This window comes from Saccostrea echinata, unplaced genomic scaffold, assembly GCF_033153115.1.
Source record: "Saccostrea echinata isolate AGI-Se365-2 ecotype Australia unplaced genomic scaffold, CSIRO_AGI_Sech_v1 ptg000012l, whole genome shotgun sequence".
Taxonomy (NCBI): Eukaryota; Metazoa; Mollusca; class Bivalvia; order Ostreida; family Ostreidae; genus Saccostrea; species Saccostrea echinata.
This window is the reverse complement of record NW_026889761.1, coordinates 4,277,898-4,300,397: the sequence shown is the minus strand read 5'-3', so window position 1 is coordinate 4,300,397 and position 22,500 is coordinate 4,277,898. Positions and strand designations below refer to the sequence as shown.

General features: G+C 31.5%; 1 protein-coding gene across 1 annotated transcript in view; it reads right to left on the bottom strand.

The window, feature by feature from the left end:
* The window catches only part of LOC133185217 (angiopoietin-1-like), an 85,662-nt gene that overhangs the window by 32,111 nt on the left and 31,051 nt on the right, over positions 1-22,500 (bottom strand). Inside the window, exons 5-7 of the mRNA XM_061320314.1 lie at positions 17,506-17,648; positions 17,250-17,346; positions 15,557-15,721 (exon numbers count right to left, since the gene is read on the bottom strand). Coding sequence (XP_061176298.1) covers positions 15,557-15,721; positions 17,250-17,346; positions 17,506-17,648 — 405 coding nt within the window. The remainder of the gene's footprint in view (positions 1-15,556; positions 15,722-17,249; positions 17,347-17,505; positions 17,649-22,500) is intronic.

Genomic DNA, 22,500 nt, shown 5'->3' with positions numbered 1-22,500 from the left:
TTTTTAATTTTTAAGGGTTTTCCGCATTTTTTAAAAACGCTTCCAAATATTGAGCTGATTTTTGGCATGATAGTACCTTGCATAGTTAAAGATCAAGTTTGCATTTTAATTTACTTCAATATTTTTTTCAATTTTAAATGGGAACCTGATTATACCTCCCAGAAGGGGAATATTATTGCTAAAGCCATACTCTTAGAATGCTAGTTTATATAGTAATATTCCGCTTTAACCTGTATATGGTGCTACTCATGAGCATGTTCTGAGGAAGATCAATTTTTAAACCAAGGCGGGCTACCCACACATAAGTTGATGTTACAGGGACTTCAAGAACCTCATATAAAGTCAGCATTTTGTAAATTATATAATAGTTATAATGACCTTATTGTCAAATATAACCTATTATTGAGTATATTTTGGCTGATTTGTTTCATACTAATTGTTTTCCTTGTTTAATACTGAATTTGACTACCGAAAGTTCCGTATACTTGATCAATACAAAGGGCTCACGGTGGGTGTGACTGGGCAACAGGGGATGCTTACTTCTCCTGGGCACCTGATCCCAAGTCTGAAATTTCCGAAGGGCCATGCTTATGCCCTGTTCTCTGATTTGTATTATTTGTAGATTTTATGAAATCGATCACTGTTCGATATCTTCACATTTTTCATTGAATCCCTAACATAAATTTACTATAGTTAACTATAGTTTACTATAGTTGACTATAGTGAAAACTTTGATACTTTGATTTACTATGATACTTTACTCTAGAACTTTTTTTGAGATTTCAAAGCCTAAAATCTCTCAAATTCGATAACAGTAATGTAAAATTTGGAAATAATGTGTGAATATACAAAGAATATTTCAATTTGATATTAAAAATGTGTAGGTATGAATTGAAGAACAAAAAATATAACGATCTGAAATCCATAGTAAAAATACTTTGATTTACTACAGTGGAAAAACTTTGATACTATAGTAAACTAAAGTTAACTATAGTAAACTATAGTTAACTATAGTACTTTTTTGTAAGGGATATGCTGAAATTCAAAGGCAGTAATCGGTCCTGTGGTGTTTGCAGTTGTAGTTTCTTTAGAGTTACAGCAGTTTCATTTTACAAATCAAAATAGATATGACACTGCCAACATTTTTAAATAAAATAAAATAAAATAAAGAGAAAAAGAAATCTGTTATTTCATTTCATATTTTGATTGGGATGATAAAAATAAAACATTCCACAGAAGTTCAGTGTTAGCTTAAGTGTGTATACAGTGTATACCGGTATACGATTTAAAGATAGTTTAAGGTTGCTTAAAGGTGACTTAAAGACGATATTAAATCAATCATTAAAATATAAGCACCTATGAGCCGTTTTTAAGGACGTCAAAGGAAGTGTTTCATTTTGTGTTTAAAAATTGTTTCCTTTATAAATCCATGCTAAAACGTCCTACACTCCTAACGTATTACTGAGCTCTCCAAAAAAATTGATGATAAAGTTTGGACCAGTAGATGTGATGTTTGACAGTAATGACGTTCTTACGTCACTTAATTCTTTAGCATAGGCGTAGTCAGCATTATCTTATTTGCATACGTGGTCGAAAATGAACTATATATGAGACAATTTGGATTACTTATTACTTCAAATGCCTCAGATGGGCAATAATTTTTTTTTTATTTATATATAATAACTTTAATCGAGAATAGTTTAATTTCAATGATTTAGAACGTACCTTTATTAGTATGTTTAGTATAAAATTATATGTCAAAGCAGAAACATTATGGATTCATTGAATGAATTAGTATGTTCAGTCACTTCAGTACAATATATGCCTTAAACAGTTCTACATGTAAAAAAAGGGGGAAAATCTATTTTAAGTGTCAGTGAGCCTGAAGCTATTTTTTTTTCATACAAAACTGTATGAGGGATTTGTCAAATATATATTTGTACATAAGTGTCCATTAAAAGTAATCTAGATTTAAGAATAAAAAAAATCAAACGTTTTCTACGTCTTCGGTAATCTAATTATTTTTAGTTAAACCTAGGGCTCCATTAAGTGATAGAAGCATCTGTTTATATCATACAGAACGTTAAGATATAGGTAATAAATGTGGCATTAAAAGAAAATATTTTTATCTTATGTTTTTTTTTTTTCATTTTATCTGAAAAATGACAGCTGAAGTATTTATTTCTGGCTTGTAAACTGACGTAATACTTATCTCATGAATTTCATGCTACAGAACTGTTTGTAATTTAATTGATTATCACCTGTTAATTATCTGATTCAGACGGAATCAATTTTAATGCTTAGATGAGCGTTACTTCAAGAATTTTGTTTTGTAAACAGTAAAACGTTTCATCTGAAATTTTTCCTTCAAATCGAATTATCAGCTATCATAAAGAGATTGTTTATAATAAGATGTAATTTAATGGAATGCAGACTCGTGGAAATTGTTTTCCTAAGTTATAAACCGATGTTCTCGAAAGAAGTGAGCATAAATGAAACTCGCTGCCCCTCTCTCTCTCTCTCTCTCTCTCTCTCTCTGTTTCTGGGTGTGTGTATATGTGTGTGCGTATGTGTGTGTCTTTTGCCTGGGTGTGAGTTCACATGTATCAGAATGTTTCAGAATTATAACTAAAATCATCGCTTTAGCACATCTGGACTGAAAGCTCATGTTCGCTTTTCTGATCACATTTTGTACGGCGTCCGTCCGTCGGTCTGTACACTTTTCACATTTTTGACTTCTCAAGAACCACTCAGCCCCTTTTGACCAAACTTGCTACATTGCATCCGCGGTAAAAGAGGATGCAAGTTTATTTAAAGGAAGGATCATTTTCTCTTTCAAGGGTATAATTAAGAATAAGTTAATATTTAATGTCAAGAACCACTGGGCCAAAAGAATTGAAACTTATGTGAAAACTTTAGTTCATATATAGATATTTTTTTCAAATCATGACTCCTAGTGGTAGAATGGATCCACAACAGGCGATCAATAGTCTATAGGAATATACAGCGAAAGATAATCAAAAATAATCTTTTCAAGAACAAAAGGCATGATTAGTCATATTTATATGGAATCATCCTAAGGTAGTGAAGATTCAGGTTTATTCAAAACATGAACCCCGGGGGCAAGTTGGGGCCACAATAAGTTAACATAAGTTTCACATAGAAATAAACAGTGAATTGGAAAAATATAATGCTTCCTATCAACAGCAGCAAAGGCATGATTGGTTTTAGTGATTTTGAAGCATCCTCGGGTATGTAGATTCAATTAAATTGTTCAAATGAAAGTTTGATTAGAGTTTTACTTGAAATATGGAGATTACGAACAGTATTCAAGCTCAGAATCCCATTCAAGCAATACAAATCAGGAGCAGAGCAAACACAGACATCTAAAACATCAGAGGTGGGATTAGATGCTATGATGTGTTATCAAATCAATCATTCATAACATTTTACTTAGCCAAAATGAATAGATTATATGCTTCATTTGCATGCATTTTGCCCCCCCCCCCCCCCACACACACACACATAAGTACAAAACCGCTTTCTGTTCATCAGTTCTTCATTTCCTTATATTGGCTTCTGATAATTTTACACATGCTTTTTTGCATGTATTTCCATTGTTCTAATTTTTTTTAAAATCTCCAACACTAAATTGTTTGGATAGTCCAAGGAAAGGGGGAAAATAAATTAAATTATTTCAGCATTATTTTAACTAATGATCATGATGAATGCATTCTTTCTTATTATAAAATATTTTAATTTAAAGAAAAAAGAAACTAAATTTTGAATTGATTTTTTTTTTTTTTTTTTTTTTTTTTGCTTTTGCCTTTTATTTGTCACTTCTAGTCAAAATATGTTTCAAGTGATATAATGATGTAATAGCTGCTAACCTTTAAACAGATGTATCTGATGCAAAATAATAAATATGTACATGTTTAATTTTGTATTTTGATCTACATATAGCAGACAAACAAATATCGAGTAACTCATCGTCCATACACAAGGAGTGGTAATTATATTTCAGTGAATGAATCTTTGTCCATTTTAAATGACAGGAAAATAATATCATATGCCACAGTATTTTTTAAAAGTAGACTTAATAGTTGGATAAGTAGACTTGATTCCCAAGAGTAATTTGACCATAGCATAAATGAAATGAACAGTTAGATAAAGATGTTTGGCTTTGTGATCCCCAAGTGTTATTTCGCTATGTTAACAAACACACCCTTACAGAAAAAGAAATAACATAATTATCTATAGCTTCCTATAGTTTACTATAGTGATAACTTTGACACTTTGATTTACTATATTGATAACTATGAAAACTTTGAAATACTATAGTGATCACTATGAAAACTTTGATTTACTATGGTTGTCAATCTAATATACTTTATATCGTTGTATATTAGATGACAACTTTATGCATCTCGTTTGATGTACTTAATGTTAATAATAGAATGTGTTTTATCAATACAAAAGACAAAGTAATATAAAATTTTCATTTTAGAAATGTTTAGCCAGTAGGAGTCATTGAAAATCATCAGGTCATGAGGTTTCAAAAAAAAAAATCACTGAAAATTAAATTCAAAGTTAACTGTACCGCATGCAACGTGCATAGACTTATTTGTAATACAAGACATCGAAAAATGATTTTGGTAAAATGAGAAAATATGTAAAACTGGATATTATCGATAAATATGCAATTAATGTAAAATTAACCGAGACTTCTATCACAGAACATTATATACAGTTGTGATAAATCTAACTTTGATTTACCACTTGATAAGTGATCACTTTGACACTTTTATTTATTATAGTGATAGCTTTGAAAACTATGATTATACCCCCCGCTTAAAAAGCAGGGGGGTATATAGTGATAGGGGTGTCCGTCCGTTCATCCGTCCTTCTGTCTGTACGTCCGTCAGTCCCTCTGTTACGCTTTGGGGTACCCATTTCTTATCCGCAATTCCTCTTATACCACTGAATGAAATTTAATGAAACTTTGCACAGAATCTTTGTTACATAGTGCCATTGTGCACCTCCTATTTTACTTTTTGATCGGACATATATTTTGGGTTTCCCATAGCAAACCATGGACACTGCTATTCTTTCTATAATATTTAAGGGTACCCATCTCTTATCCGAAACTCCTCCTATACCATTGAATAAAATTTAATGATACTTTCGAAGACTTTATTATTACATAATGCCATTGTGCACCTCCTATTTTACTTTTTGATCTGACACTTATTTTTGGTCTCTCAGAGCAAAACATGGACTTTGCCATTATAATCATATGGGAGGCGGGGGTATCATTTAGTGAGCTCAGTGCTCACGGTACCTCTGGTTAACAATTGTGACTTCGAAAACTTTGATTTACTAAAGTGATAACAATGACACTATAGTGATTACTTTGACAACTTTGATCACTATAGTAATCAATATGACACTATAGTGATAACTTTGAAAATTTTGATTTATTATAGTTAACTATAGTAGACTATGATACAATTAAATACCCCTTATGAGGTCAACATGGTGAAATAAGGACGTAGCGGCCGCGGTCAGGTCAGGTCAGCGAGTGGGCCACGTCTCGGGTCCTTATTTCACCATGTTGACCTCATAAGGGGTTATCAATTGTTTTATTATACCGATATAAGTTAAGACAATTTTTGTAGGCTTAATTACTAAAATAATCAATCGTGTATTAGACCTACGAACTGTTATTATTGTTCCATCGGGATTGGGATTCGCTAGTGAAGTTGTTTACTTTTCGCCTGCAAGTCTTGTAAGTTTTTGCACCGCCGATTTATTAAAACACTCTGTGGTTGTCAGTAACATGCATTTTTATAAACTCACAAATACCATTCCCGAATACAATGACAATCTGGTGCAGACCTTTACTGTACAAAAGAGCCGAGTCTACATTCGTTGAATTTAACATTGTACATGTAACGAAAGTTTCAATGAAAACGATAAATTTTACGACGCATCTAAAGGCCAGTCGTATTCCGTATCATAAAAAGACTATACATATTTTATAACGGCATTTTTTGTAATAAACAATCATTACTGTATGCATAATTTTTTTTTTTTAATTTGAATGGAATTTAGAGTAACAGGTCATTTTTAGCGGTCATTATTTATAATGACCGGTTCATTATACCCCACGTGCAATGATTCCTAGATAATTATTGCTGTAAACGGCACTTTTTGGAGTCATTATTGAGTGTAAAAGACTTCTAACAAGCCAATCAAATTTGAGTATTCTTAATAGAGGTATAATAAAGTTAATTAAAGTTTACTATATTTTGTTTGTTAAGGTAGCTAATGAACAGACAGAACGTGAGGATGTCTAGCAAAGTGATCCCCAAGTATTGTTCTGCTGTGTTAATTAATATATAATGATTAAAATGTAATACAGGCCACCTTAGCGATTTAAAAATTTGCCCTTTTAAAGCCCAGTATTTTATCAAGATCGATCCGTTTTAGAAAAAAATGTGTGAGAAAATTATAAAATTTGTGTTATTGTAAGGTTCCACATCTTTTTTGTGATTATTTGAAACGAGAAGTTCGTCAAAGGAACAAAGCAATTAATAAAAACAATACAAGAAATGCTGCTTTTGGAAATAGAAACATGAGTATGCCCCCTCGACCCCAGCGGTGTTTTATTGGATTTCAAAACAGTAAATACTCTTTTAAAGTTGTGCAAAACTTCAAATCTTTCGAAATAAATAAACCATTTTTAATTCCACGGCAACTGCAGGCATTTTAGATATTCAAACTCAATAAACTTGGAGAGACACTTACAGGTAAAAATTCATGTATTATGATTATAATCAAATGTCAATCTCCATCTCGTTTCACGTAAATAAACCATGAATTGATCATTCAAAATATCACGTTTATGATGCTGATTTTATCAGTAAAGCATCACTTCACAAAAAAATATTTAGACTAAATGAAAGGAAGACCGTTTCTGGAAAAATAATTAAAACAACAAATATTTGGGACTACTCTCTCTCTCTCTCTCTCTCTCTCTCTCTCTCTCTCTCTCTCTCTCTCTCTAGCAAATCCAAAGGGGGTTGCAACCCCCACGTATTCCCCCCTCTATAGATTTGCCACTTATCTGTCATTAATTTAAAAAGATACATGGTGCTAATATGTAATGATTAATTGATTGTATGTTGTTTTACGTCCCATTCGAGAATTTTTCACTCATATAGAGACGTCGCCATATACCGGTGAAGGGCTTCAAATTTTGACCTTTACTCGGCACTCAGGGCTATTGAGCAATGAGGGATCTTTATCGTGACACGGGTCCTCGGTTTTTAAGGTCTCATCCGAAGGACCCGCACCTTTCACTTTATCAAAGTGCTGAGCGCTTGGCAAAGGAACAGTTGCTACCTATTTTTGTCGACTTAGGTCAGTCGCGGCAGAGATGCGAACTCACGACCTTCCGATCACGGAGCGAGCGCTCTTCCGACTGAGCTAGCGCGCTTCATGAAATATGCCTACTGACAAGTCTGTGTGATTTACACACCAATAACCCACTCAAAACTTAAAAAAAAAACATTTGTTATATTTACATTTTAAATGTTCAAAAGCACCAAAAATATACTCAATGTTTGAATCATTCGCTGTCCTATATCATTACATTTTTATTAACGTCTCTTTAGCTAATTGTGACGTCACTTTAGCGCGAGTTTCTCCATTCATATTTCTACTCGTGAGTATAAACGAAAATGGCATTCAAATCAATTTCACAGTTGGCTTAGAAGAAAAACACAGCAAATGTAAATATTATGTAATGAATTAAAACTTGGGATATTTATTTACTGTAGACTATAGTCAGTTGAATATCTTACTCAATGTGTTTGGAATAAGAAGACTTTGGTAAGTTTATAGTTTTATTGTAAAGTCACAGCAAACGCAAAAGCAATGGTACATTAAAACAAAGTTCAATGGCTGTAGGTCTCGGAGCCAAGATGGTAAAAGCTCACATAGTCATTGTAGGAGCTAAGATGTTAAAAGCTAGTGATACTTAGTGCGCACATCTTTTGTACAAGAAGCTGCATCATAGGGATCACGTATTTGGTAATAACAATCAGTAAGTTACAGTGTCACTTCATTAATATTGATATAGTCCGCCCCTCACTGAAGCTCTGTCTCATCTCCTTATAGGATACGGCAATGTCCTCTGTTTACATTAACATTGTGTATCTTGCACATTCTTCAGTTAATTAGATGGTTGCAGCTTTGCACAAAGTCTGATTGGAAAGTTTCAATGTTCGAGAACAACACATCGTAAAAACTAATTGTCCGTCAAATGAAGACGCTCTCTTATTGTATCCAATCTCCCAGAGTTTGTAAACAAGTTCATATTTTAGAGGTTATTGTCCGTCGCTCTACGCACTGATAGTATCAATTATAATTCAAAACACAATATTCAAAATATTAATAAATGCAATGTACAAACTTAATTTATCAATTAAAATTATAATTTGCACGCTCATTGTGTTACATATCACAGGCGAAGTGAACTACATCCGTACGCATAAACGGCATATGTGAAGGCGACGACTTTTAACTGGAACTTATTCACAATATATATTAATATATATTTATCATTTGTATGATTTGCTTTGACCAATTTTAAATAAAAATAACTGCTTCTGAACCTCTTATTTTGCATCAATTATGAGTTGTTATCCATATTAAGTAAATGAGATCAGTGAATATCATTTTCCAGATTCAGTTTTTTAGAAAATTCATATTGGGTGCAGTTGACAACCAACACCATTTTAATTGTGTGAATAAGTTTGTTTGTTTGTATGTTGTTTAACGTCCCTCTCGAGAATTTTTCACTCATATGGAGACGCCACCACTTGCCGGTGGAGAGCTGCAAATGTTGTCCTATACTCGGCACTTACGGCCATTGAGCAGTGAGGGATATTTTTCGTGCCAGCACCTACTGCGACACGGGACCTCGGTTTATACGGTCTCATCCGAAGGACTGGTCTCCACGTCCCACGGTGGGATTCAAACTCGCGACGTAAGGATCAACTCCTTACTTCGCGACTCTAGAGCAGACGCTCTAACCACTGCGCCACGCGGGTGACTGTGTGAATAAGAGATGTACTAATGAAATTATATGCGGAATATAAAAGTGGTTGTTGCATGTGCAAGGATCTAGTTTCAGCAAAGAATACTTATTTTACACTATTATATGACAATTTTTAAACGAACATTCCATATGACGTCATAATGAAAAATACGTCATTTTTGCTCCTGTGGAATTAAGTTCGCATTTTGCGTACTTCAAAGCTCAACTTCCATAAATGAAAAAAAAAATGATTAAAATATTGTACATTTTGCGGTCAATTTCTACTAATAACGTATTTTGTTCTTTCTTTTGGTTCATTTTTCCATTGAAATTAACAACCTTTTTTAATCTTGCGTGGGAAAATATACTAGATTTACATATTACTTTTGCTACATAGTTAAAATAGATTACTCTTATATCTGGTTCTTAATTAGTAGCTTTTGTTTTTAATCAACAATACGACTAGCTTGCTAAGAGATTATATAAATGAAAATTTGGTTTGTTTTTTCTATGCGCAAAGTATTCATGATCCCTGCTTATATTTGCTGTATTTATTGAGAATAAGTATATAAATTGTATACACTTTACCTTTATATTTGTTTATACTTTGTTTATACTTAGAAGACAAACAATTGTTATAGATATTTTTTTTTTTTTTGAGAAGGGGCAGAATGTAGTTGTCCATAACAAGATAAAGAGTATAAAACATGTAATATACTGAGATTAGTAAATGACATAACGTTGTTTATACCATCTTTTTAATGAAAGTAAATATCAAAATCATTATAGAAATGTCAGTTCTGATCATAATTAACTCTAATTTTTGTGCCTGATCATCATCAAGGTTTTTTGTAACGCTTCTTCTTTCTTTTTCCAGTGATACCATATCGGGTATTTAGCACCAAACACAGCAGACTGTGCGTACTGTCCGTTAAGATTTGATCTTAGACAGTTGCTGTACCACCAGGCTCCGTGATACAATACAGCACAGCTACCACTGTGACCGTTGTCATTGTCCTGATCCTTAGTGCTGAATTTCATACCATTCTGAACAGCCAAACTGTCACCTAGAACAGAACATTGATAACAAAGTCTACTGCATATCAATAACAGAAACACTGAAACAAGTATTCCTTTTAAAGGAATGATCGGCATAGGATCATAAAGTCAGCATTATGATATATCTTGAAATAAGTTTTTTGACTTTTCTTTTGATTTTAATTAAAATTAATACATGTATTTTCTTCTATGAGTATATGGATAATTGTATACAATAAATTTTATATCAAACAAATTTTAACAGGGCAATGTTGTTATATGAAGCAGTTTTACCACATTTTGTTGTTTTTAAGGATATCCGCTTCTCAACCAGGAAGGACAACTCTTTAATTTATTATTTGATTCAAAATATCTCAAAATGAAGATTGAAATCTTTTCATGCAACAATTTTCATTTTATACATCTCTGTTTGTGCGGTCTTAAAAAAAGTTGACATTTATACCCCAACAAATGTATTTTAAGAGTTACATGTTTCAAGAAATCAAATCTCATTTAATCTAGCATTAGATACCAATGTTTAATAGCATTATATGAAATTAGAAGTTATCTATGATAGATGTTTTTATTTGCATTTGCTGAGTATTTATCTAAGATTTACTTATTTTTAGGGATGTCAAATCGGTCAATTTTTGATAATCGGTTACTCGGACGTTTTTCCGATCGAGTACCCGGATACTCGGTAAAACTGAAAATACATACAAGTGTGTTAAATTTCTTGAGCCCGGTTAAGCTCTGTTAAACCCCAAAGCTGTTTTTTTTTTCACGTTTATAAATGTATATAAACAATTGAGTCAAAGGGAAATGATTTTTTGGTACTAAATTTACTTACCAAATGAACACAAACGACACAATTAATACATCAAAAATTACAAATGGTTTACACTTTTTGATTAGGATCTATTTCATCAACACAAAAGGAAGACAATCTGTTATGCAGGTTTGTGGTGATTAGACTAGCGAAAGGGAAGGAACGGACGTTGTTGGGATCACTAGTCTAATATCATTTCATATGTTGGTTGTTTCCCCCATATACACTAAACTACGCAAACTGACTTTCAACATTTTTTTAAAACTTTAGTTGTTTCTAAATATTTCTTCCTTTAAGATTATAGACCATACAATGTACTTTAAACTATGTTCACTGAAAACAATCATTGAAGCCATCCAAAAATTAAGGACCACAATAGGTGAGAACAGCTGTGTACCAGGTGATTGGTCACTAATTACTGTATATACACAGCCACAGGCGATAACGGGTGTTTTACAGGTGTAGATGACGACACGCCAATTACCGTATGCATATTTAAGTTATTGATAGGTTTTTGATAAAAATATGTACTTTGAAATAAGAAAAAAAATACACTCCGAGTAACCGAGTACCATTTTTAGTATTCGATACTCGGACGTTCGATCGAGTACCCGGTTAACCGGGTACTCGTTGACATCCCTACTTATTTTATATATAATGTGTTTAACTTTAATGATGAAGTTTAAAGAATTACCGTAGGTAAATACACTTTCCTTGAGATTTTTGATATTTTTGGAGCATTTTCAATTATTGAACGCCTGATAATGGGATGAGAGGGATGAGAGACATGAAATCAAATGAGCTAGAACTTTATAAAGAAAATCAACTCTGCAGATAAATCAACGATCAACTCTTTACATGGTGCCTAATTAAAGTTGCAAGGAAATGAAACTTTAGTATTAATACAAATATTCTGGTCAGTACCACACCCATTCAATTTTGCAGACTTTTTTCTTATTAAAAGGATTAATAATTATGTTCAGGTATATCCCTAGCAACGTTAAGGCTAAGAAAATAGTTTAAATGACCTTGTATGTTAATTGCTGAATGAGTGTTTCCCGCTAAAAGAGAAACGAATTATGAGTCGTGTGCAAAGTCAATCGATACATTCTGTTATTAGAAATAGCGTCATCGTAGGTAGATAGAGGCAATGAGATTTCATATATTGTTATAACTAAGTGATGTGTCATGCAGTATTTTTTTTTAAAAAGTCATCATAACTGTGAAATTCAAAATCTATCTAAACTGAATTTAGTGAGATTTTAAATTTCTTTTTAAACGATGATATACTGAAAGTCGACAATGCTATTAATAGAATAGGATATATGTGCGTCGCGCTTTTTTAATAAGATTTCACATGGATATTTTTGTTGCTTTCCGAAACATAAACTAAATCCTTAAAGGAAGTGTACCTCCGAATGAAATTCCTACGCATGTAAAGAGAAATATGTTTATACACCATGTTACTGTATAATCGTTTGCACCTGAAAGTAAATGCATCAAAATAATACTCAATAGTACTTAACACACTAAGAAAGATTCATACGAAGTTGTCAGTGCATAGTATACAAAGTAATGCAGGGAGTAATGTGTACGCATATAGTTAATCAGCCGGATGCCTCATATGGAATCAACTGTTATCTACCGAAGTCGACCACAAAAATAACATCATGAACAAGAATGATGTGTACTTTATCTTTATCTAGTAACGCAATCCTAGATATTTGGATGAATTCCAAGCAGTAATAAAAATTGTTCAGAGACATACTACATGTACAGTGTATATACCATTTTTTTTAATTTATAAGTCCTTTTCATTTTAATGAAAATGTTTTCAAAATAAAACTCGTATCAATATGTTATATAAAAATATGTCATTTTCATGTGTATGATAATATACTTCTCTATTGAAATAAGTTTATTTATTTAAGGAATGAAGCGGTTTATAAAAAAGCGTAAACTGTTCCAAACCAGGTTATACTAGTATAACTTGGGTAGCTATTAAATTCATCCCTCATAATTTAATTTTCCGTCAATAATTGTGGGAAATAAGACAATTTTTACTTCAAAAATGTCTTTTAATGAATTTTATTTTATTGGATTGATGCACTTTTGACGTAAGTCATTGTGACGTAGGCAACACAGGTTATACGATATAAATTAATTTTTCTATCCAATAAAATGACGTGTTACAACTAGAATTAAATTGTTTTCCAATACATTTAGGGAATCACTGTTTAGTCTGCTGAGTATTCGAGGTCATTAACGACAGTTGGAAACGTGAGATAATTTGCAAAACTGGCGAAGGTCGTTCTGCATAAATTAATGTCCCTATCATTCCCCAAATTAGACAGTGATTCCTTATATTGACATTTACATGTGAAATAAAAATATAAATCAATCAAAAATTCTGTCCGATAGAAAGGAGATACACGAGACATTCCATGTTAATTTCCAGGGTTCCCGACCACTGACGTGTGACACAATGACAACCGGAAATCATCGTCTATAGAGCACAGATGGGCTACCGTATATTCTATGCTTCACATAATTTTTATTTAATATAAGAACTAAAAGTATGTACGATTATTTTGGCAGTTTGTAACTTTTATTCGCAGTTTGTAATGCTTGGTATCTAGTATTCGGTATTTGATACAGTTTTCAACTTCGACTAAAAAATGGTTTGTGTGAGGGCAAAACTGATGATAAAGACTTGCGAAAGATTGTATTGTTCTGCAGCCTATCTCCAAGTCATTTTTCAAAAGTTAACATATTTGAATGATTTTCCATATTTGTATTAATGTGAATTTTCATAAAAAATAACTTATTTGAAAAAACAAAGAAAGATAAATCTATAATCTTGGAAAAACTTCTGCTTATCACTATAGAAATCAACGGAAAACATTTTTAAAACATCCCTACACCCGTGAAACAAAAATTCCCTTTTTACAGGTATTATGGAGTGTTATTTCACAAATTCATACAAAAGCGTTTTGTGTTTCGGGGGGGGGGGGGGGGGGGGGGCATATGTCTACAGACAAAGCACAACAAAAATGCACATTTTTTCCGATTTCGAATGACACAACAAATTTTAAAAATGTATTAGATTAATCTTATACATTGAATTTTACATACTTATAATATACGGAAAGATTTAAATGCCATTCATCCATTTCGATGCATATTTGAAAATTAGGTGATGTTTTAAAGCCTGATTTCAATGGATAAAATCTTTTACCCACCTTATGAAAAGAGTTGTTAAAAAAGTAATTATCTTTTTGACGCTGCTTTTAGATAAATAAAACAATTGCTTTTGACCTATTCTTTGTATTCAACTAAGTGTATATAAATATATGCCCAGAATGCAAGCTTTATTGAATTAGGTGGGTTTAAAATCTAGGCGGGAAAAGAGATTTAGTTCGTAGTTCTTCATGAACTCTTTGTTCATAACATAGGTGATATTTTCACGTACATTGGATGATAAAGGTGGTGTGTATTGAAAAAAAAAAAAACATAAACTAAGGACTTCAAGAAAGAAGGACTTTGTTGGTGAAATGGAGACTATATAATGGTTTGCAAACTCATTAGAATAGTGTCTTCAGAAATTGATGCTGGCAATATCAGCATTTACAGAGTACATCGAACTTTAAATTATGAAATGAAGTTATCAATGTACAGATTCCCATAAACGCAAGACCCTAAGGAAAGAGCTTGACACCTGCATTCACCAGATTTCAATCTTTATACGTTTTTTTCTTTGGATACCCCTAAGAAAGGGTCTAAAATCCTAAACCATAGATACTGAATGCGCCCAAAAATAACATAAAACTTTCAAACTGTTACAAGATTACTTTGTGCAAATCACATTAATATGAAAATTAGTCTCGGAAACTCCATAAGAGTTTGCGGAAATTTGCTCCCTTTACGGAGCTATACTAGAGTAAATATTAATCTCTTTAAATATGCGTCGTGCTCATGCCTTGTCATCTTTGATATACGAAATCGATGATGGGAAGAATTAAGCAACTAATTAATATTCATTTATGTGTTGAAATATGTACTCAACACAATAAGGAGTTGTATCTAATTTTGCTAGGCGGTAAGTCGAACACCATTCGTTCCCTTCTTTCATTCCAAAACATATACACCTCCGTAACTTTAGTCTTATTTGCAGTGTCTGGGCTTACTATAAAAGTAGTCTTTTATCAGTGAAGGATGCTCCCCAAAGCCTTTTCCTTTCTGTTTCACGATTACTTTTTTTTAAATTCTGACAACAGTTTCAGAAGTATTTTATGAATTTCAAGCAATGACCCTTAGCTGGTGGTTTCAACCTGTGTAAATATTTCATTTTCTATATACGTGCACATGCATTGCACTTGTGTGTATGTGTGTTATTACATGTCGTTATCTATTAGGTATGATTTTCTTTATGTGTATTTTGTATGACGTTCATTAATCACTGCAAAATGGAAATAAAGTATGAATGAATGAACACAAAAGCGAATAAAAAATCTGTATTTATTATAAATACTTATTATCATTTTTTTCACACTTATGAATGTAAAATTATATAAAAGACTTACCCGCCGTTCCTGAATACCCTGACACAGTGAGTCTGTATTTACTGTCTTCGTCCCCGATATAAAATGTGGAAAACTGAGCGTATGCTTTAGCGCCACTAAATCTTTGTAGCTCAACCCGGAGTTCCTGGTCTTTGTTCCTTGTCAGCTCATAGATTGCGTCATTTCCTTAGAAAGAAATATCAGAACTCTTACTTAATAGAATTTTATTGTAAAGTGTTGACTATAACTTGCTTATGTTATATAAATTTGAAAACAGCGTGTTTGGAAAAAATATCTCCGTCATCAAGAGAATTTATTTTCAAAACTGTCCAATTTTTGAAATTAGTCAATACTTATAACACTTCCATAATAAGTACTGGCACCACATGCACAAATCATATCCATTTGCATATGTTTGATTTTAGCATTTTGTACGTTTGTACGTTTGTCTGTGAAACGAGAAAAGCTTACGTTGCACTAAAATTCCAAATCTTCTGTTGAAAAGAATACTTTCATTACAATAATAGCTACTTAATTCTGCTCTAATCGACAGACAGAGTTTCCTGTTAATTTAATAATATATAAGTGAAATCGTTAATTTTGTGAGGTTAAATTTCGTTGATTTTCTGGTTTGAAGACATCCTAAAAATTCGTGTCTTCCACAACTTGTTGAAATAAGAAGCTTTTTTATTTGCATGGATTTTAAGAACATGTAAATTAAGGTGTATAAATACATGTAGGTTTAATATGCAAATTTTAAAGGTATAATATTCTAAAACTAAAAATTGTTCTCATGATGTGCTAATATTTTTTTTTTCACGTTTATTTTCAATGCTACATTGTGCGTTAGCTGATTCTTTAAAAAGAGAAAATGATTGAAATCTAAAATTTTAATTCATTTATTGTAAAATATCAAAGGAACAACCGTCACGGTAGCTCAGTCGACAGAGCGCTCGCTCCGTGATCGGAAGGTCGTGAGTTCGAATCTCGGTCGCGACTGATCTAAGTCGCTAAAAAATAGGTCGCAACTGTTCCTTCGCCATGCGCTCGGCACTTTGAAGTGAAAGTTGCAGGTCCTTTGGATGATACCTTAAATAACGAGGCCCCGTGTCACGGCAGGCGTTGGCACGATAAAGATCTCTCACTGCTCAATGGCCCTGAGTGCCGAATAAAGGTCTAAATTTGAAACCCTTCACCGGTATATGGTGACGTCTCTATATGAGTGAAAATTTCTCGAATGGGGCGTAAAACAACATACAATAAATTAATCAATCTAAGGAACGAAGATCAAATATTACAACGGATAGAAGAGAAAGTTTAAACGCGCATAAGATCTGTACAATTGGGTTATGAATATCTATGCATTAAAAAAAAAAATAAGGAAATGATACCTATGCTGTTTACTTCATAAAAAATTTATGCACGAGGTTATGTGCATAAAGTGAATAATACATAAAGAAAATATAATTTCATTTTTTGTGCAAATAATTTTTTTTACAGAGAAAACGAAATTTGATATTGTGTCTACTTTTGGGGTGACAATTGATATTAATAATATTACACATTTAGGCATATAATTACATAGATGGATATTAGAAGAGTGGCTCACAAATTTGAAGGTACTACAACTGGACATATTTATCAAAAATTGGTGATTTTACACAACATTTAAAAAGATACCTCATAATTTAAATGTTACATAAACTAATCTAACCAATCCAGTAGTTTTTTGAGGGATCACCAAACCCCTGTTTATATTCTGACCACGTCCTGTAAAAATCTGTAGACCCGTCCTGTCTTCTTTGTATAGCCTGAAACATTTAAGAGTGTTTTCTCTCTGATCTGCCCTGACATTACGTAGGTTTTAATAATAAACCCGTGCATGTGTTTAAATATGCAGATCTCTTTATTGTTCTAATGAAATTAGTTTTTGTACACAAAGAACATGTTACTGTTAAATTTTAACTTACAGTCCAACCCCCTCCCTCTGTTGTCATGTCACAATACACTTTCTTCTTTTGTTTTCCATCCAGATAAATTGTATATACACCATTCTTTCCTTTCCGACCTGGATTTTTCAGTAGTATGGTTGCACAGTCTTTATACTTATAAACTGAATTTTATAAAACAATCTAATATACTGAATAGTACATGTATATGTAATACAAATAATAAAAACTGCTTTTTGAAAATCAGAATGCAAAATTTGGAAATAATATGTGAATATACAAATAATAGTTCCATTTGATATAAGATATGTGCGTGTATGAATTGAAGAACAAAAAATATGACAATCTGAAATCCATAGTAAAAATACTTTGATTTACTATAGTAAAAAAAATTGATACTTTTTTTCTTAGGGTACAGCTGAATTTTTGAGCTGTGAAGTTATTAAGAGGCAGTCCACCGAAAAACCAGGCAGTATTGTATTAATAGGCGGCACATCGAATGTGAGGAACATTTGATATTTTATTAAAAACAATATCAATGTAGCCCAAAAGGAATAATGTAATTGAAGATTTGTTTGATAATTGCTTATTTAGTTTTTTTTTTTTTTTTTTTTTTTTTTTTTTTTTTTTTTTTTTTTTTTTTTTTTAAATGATATATTTATTTTCAATAACATACAACAAAATATTGAGGCAAAACTTCCGCAGAAGCCCTCTGTATATACCTCACCTGGGGTGCCTGGAGCTCCCTGGATCGGTATTTTTATTATAATATTTAATTTACAAAATAATATACATTAAATGAGAAAAAAAATTACATGTATAGTTATACATATCATTGCTGACATTTCATTTCTATACATATGCTTATATATCATTGTATAATATTTTTTTTATAAATAAAATAAGTATCATAGATGAAATATCTTAATTTATATACTTCTCAAAATACATACACAAAGAAAATCATATTTGGTCCGCTAACTTTTTTAAAAGATGGTAATTTAATTGAACTGATATAATGATGATTTTAAAAAAGATAACATTGCATGTGCATTTACATTTTCATTTTGTAATCTACATTTCATTTCGTACTTGTATATTTTGTAACCTACAATTGATATGACATTATTAAAAATTTTTGTTGTTTCGTTAAGCTCATTAAAAAATCCTACAACAATATTTTTCCAGGATATATTTAATTTCAATATTTTTGATATTTTTTCCCATAATCTTTTTGAATCCGAACATTCTAAAATTAAATGTTCAATATATTCTTCTTGTCCACAACTTGTACAATTTTTCCCCACCTCTTTATTCCATTTACTTACATTATAATTACAATTCAGCTGGTTATGTAAAAGTTTAAAATTGAATTCTGCTATCTGTTTATCAAATACATTTAATATCTTAGCTGTATAAATATTTTTCCATTGACCATTTGTTATATTGAATTCTTTTGACCACTTCGTTTCCATTATTGGCTTTTGCTTCTTTTTAGAAAGTAGAATTTTATAATAAAATCCTGATTTTTCAAATTCTGGGTTTCTACTTTTTCCTTGAAAATAAAAATAGGGTTTTTGTATATTAGTGTTTTTTACATTACAGTAATATATATTTAGCTTTTTAATTGCTTTTTTCATTATTAGATATTCACATAAGTAATTACTTTTTGATTCAATGATCTCTTTTACATCCGTAATATCTTTCATACCTTCTGTTGTAAACAGATCTTTTACGTATAGAACACCACTTCTTGCCCAGTTTTTTTAGATATAGTGGTTTATTGTCGTGTTTAATGAAACTGTTTAACCATAAGTTTTCTGTAATTTTGTGATAACGATTTACATTCGTTAAAACTACAGAAAATATTCTTGTAAAATTTCGAGAATTTGTTTAAAACGTTGAAATCATTCGGATTTATAATATTACTACGTAATAGATATTCAAAGTTTATTCCATAACTTTTTAATGCGTTATCTAAAAAAATTCTAAGCGTAGAGTTCTCATTGTATAGCCTTTTGATCCATCCGGCTTTTACGCTTTTAAGTTTGCATTCGATATCTATTAAACCAAGACCACCCTCATTTATTGGCCTTATAAGTGCATTGCGTTTAATTCTCTCTCTCTTATTCCATAAAAAATTGTAAATAATTTTATTTATACTTTTAATGTATTCGACATCTGGATTTTCGAGAACTGTAAACACATATAATAATTTAGACACTATGAGTGAATTAATAACGGTACATTTTCCGAAAAAAGTTAAGCTTCTTGTTCTCCATGAATCTAATATTTTTTCAAATTCTTTAAGCTTATGCAACCAATTTTTTTCATTATTAGATATTTTGTCGTGTCCTAAGAAAATTCCGAGTGATTTAATAGGTTTATTTGTCATTTTAATTCCTTCTATATCCTCTCGTGTGTTTTTAAGGGGTCCCAAGAGAATACCCTCTGTTTTTTCTAAATTTAACTTAGTACCAGACATTTTCCCAAAAGATTGTATAACTTTAATAGACGCTTTTAAGGATTCAGTATTTTTCATTGGCAAAGTGCAATCATCTGCATGCTGTAAACATTTTATTTCGTCTGAGTGTCCAATTTTGAAACCTTGTATACTTTCAGAGGCATTTATTTTTAATACCATGATTTCAATAACAAAAAGAAAGAGCAATGCTGAGACGGGACATCCTTGCCTAATGCCTCTTGACATTGTACATTTTCTAGTTAACCAGTTATTATTTTTAACATGAAAATAAGGTTTTGTGTATAAAATTTTTATCCATCTTAGGAAATTTTCTCCAAAATTGAATTTTTTAAGAGTTTGAAATAAGAAGTTCCATTCAACTGAATCAAAAGCTTTTTGGAAATCGGCAAACAATAGTATTCCTTCTTCATTATTTTCTTCACAATAATCGTATATATCTAGTATTAACCTTGCATTTTCACCAATAAATCTTCCTTTGATATATCCAGTTTGATTTTTATTAATGAGTTTGTCCATAATCATTTGTAGTCTCTTTGCAAATACGAAGGCTATTATTTTATAGTCGCAATTTGTTAAACTAATAGGACGATAGTTATCAAGATTTATTAAGCTCCCTTTTTTGTGTATGAGTGATAGAACAGAAGATCTCTGCGTAAATGATAATTCGCCTACCTCGAAGGATCTCAATAGGCTTTCATATAAATAAACTTTTACATATTTCCAAAACATCTTATAAAATTCCACGGGAATTCCGTCTAATCCCGGTGATTTATTCAATTTCATATTATATACAGCTTCTGCACATTCTTCAATTTCAGGAATTTTATCGCAATTTTCTCTATCTTCATCAGATAGGTAATTAGTAAGTTCCGTTTCTTGCAAATATTGATTAATATCGTTTACTGATATATTGCTAGACGAATATAGTTTTTCATAGTAGGAACTTAGTGCGTTTAAAATGTCTTGAGTTTCATAAACACAGTTATCTCCCACTGATAATTTATTTATGACATTATGTGATTGGTGTTTATTTTCTAATCTTAAGAAATAAGATGTGTTTTTTTCTCCGTCGTCAATCCAACGAGCTTTGGCTCTCACCCTGGCCCCTTTTGATTTATATGCATATAACTTATCTAGTTCTTTTTCCAAATTTCTTTTATATATCATATTTATATCATCAGACTTAGACATTTCAATTTCTTCAATTTCTTTTTCTATTCGTTTAATTCTATTTTTTACGCTTTTGTTTTTCGATTTAGAATATTCAATGCATAGCTCTTTTATTTGATATTTGATCATTTCCCATCTTATTTGTGGATCTGTTTGGTTGCTAATATTTTCAGGTAGATCTTCAAAGAAGTTTTTGATAATGTTACAAAATTCCACGTCTTGTAAAATCGACGTATTCATTTTCCAGTAACCATTACCTCTATTATTTTTCGATATAGTACAGTAAAAAATAAATGATCTATGGTCGCTCATTCTAGTATTTGAAACATCTGGAGGTTTTCTAAGTAATATCTTTTCAACCGGATAACATAAATTCTCCGAAGTGAATATGTAATCAATTCTACTTTTAGGTTTATTACTTGAATCGCACCATGTATTTCCTTCTTTTTCAGGATTAATTTTTTCCCATAAATCTATCAGCCGAAATTTAAACTTTAAATCATTAATCATTTTAGAACTTTTGTTTTTTGCATTGTACAAGGAATTAAAATCTCCAACTAAAATTATGTTTTGTTCATTTAAACAATATTGAGAAACCCATGATGCAAGTTTTTTGAAAAATTTACATCTCTCATTTTCTGAATTTGGTGCATATATATTAACTAGAGTTATAAAAAAATTTTCATACTCAATATTAATTAATATTCTCCTCCCATCGTCTGATTTGTGTACATTATGTACAGTGATAGGTAAACTTTCATGAAATAAAACAGATACCCCTCTACTATGAGATGAATTAGAAAAACAATGGTAGCTTGAACCATGCCATCTAGCATTGTAAATATTTTCTTTGTCAGTTACATAATGAGTTTCTTGTAGAAAAACAATTTTGCAATTAATATCATTAAGTCAATCATATAAAGTTTGCCTCTTAGAATAGTCATTAAGCCCGCGAGCATTTAACGACAAAAACTTTAAAACTGACATATACAGAAAAGTTCAGTTTGTTCATTCATTTTAACTTATTAATTACCGTTTCTCTGTTGATCTTTTTTTCCTGCTTTTTCTAAGGTTTTCGGCGGCGCAAGCAATTATCTCCCCCATCATGTTTTTTCCTGGCCAGGCCGTTGGTGATGTTTTGATTGTTTCTTCATATGACAGGGCAGTTCCCCAGTAAGGATCATAAACTGGGTGTCCAAAGAACACAGACGGCTTAAAGGAATTCAGTGTGTCTCTCATTTTATCGCATTGTTTTACCTTTTCTGCGATGATTTGTTCCATGACTCCCTTTTCCGTTTCTTTCCATTGATCTGATTTTTGGACAAGATTGCCGATGCGTTTTGCTTCTAGGGCAGTCTTGG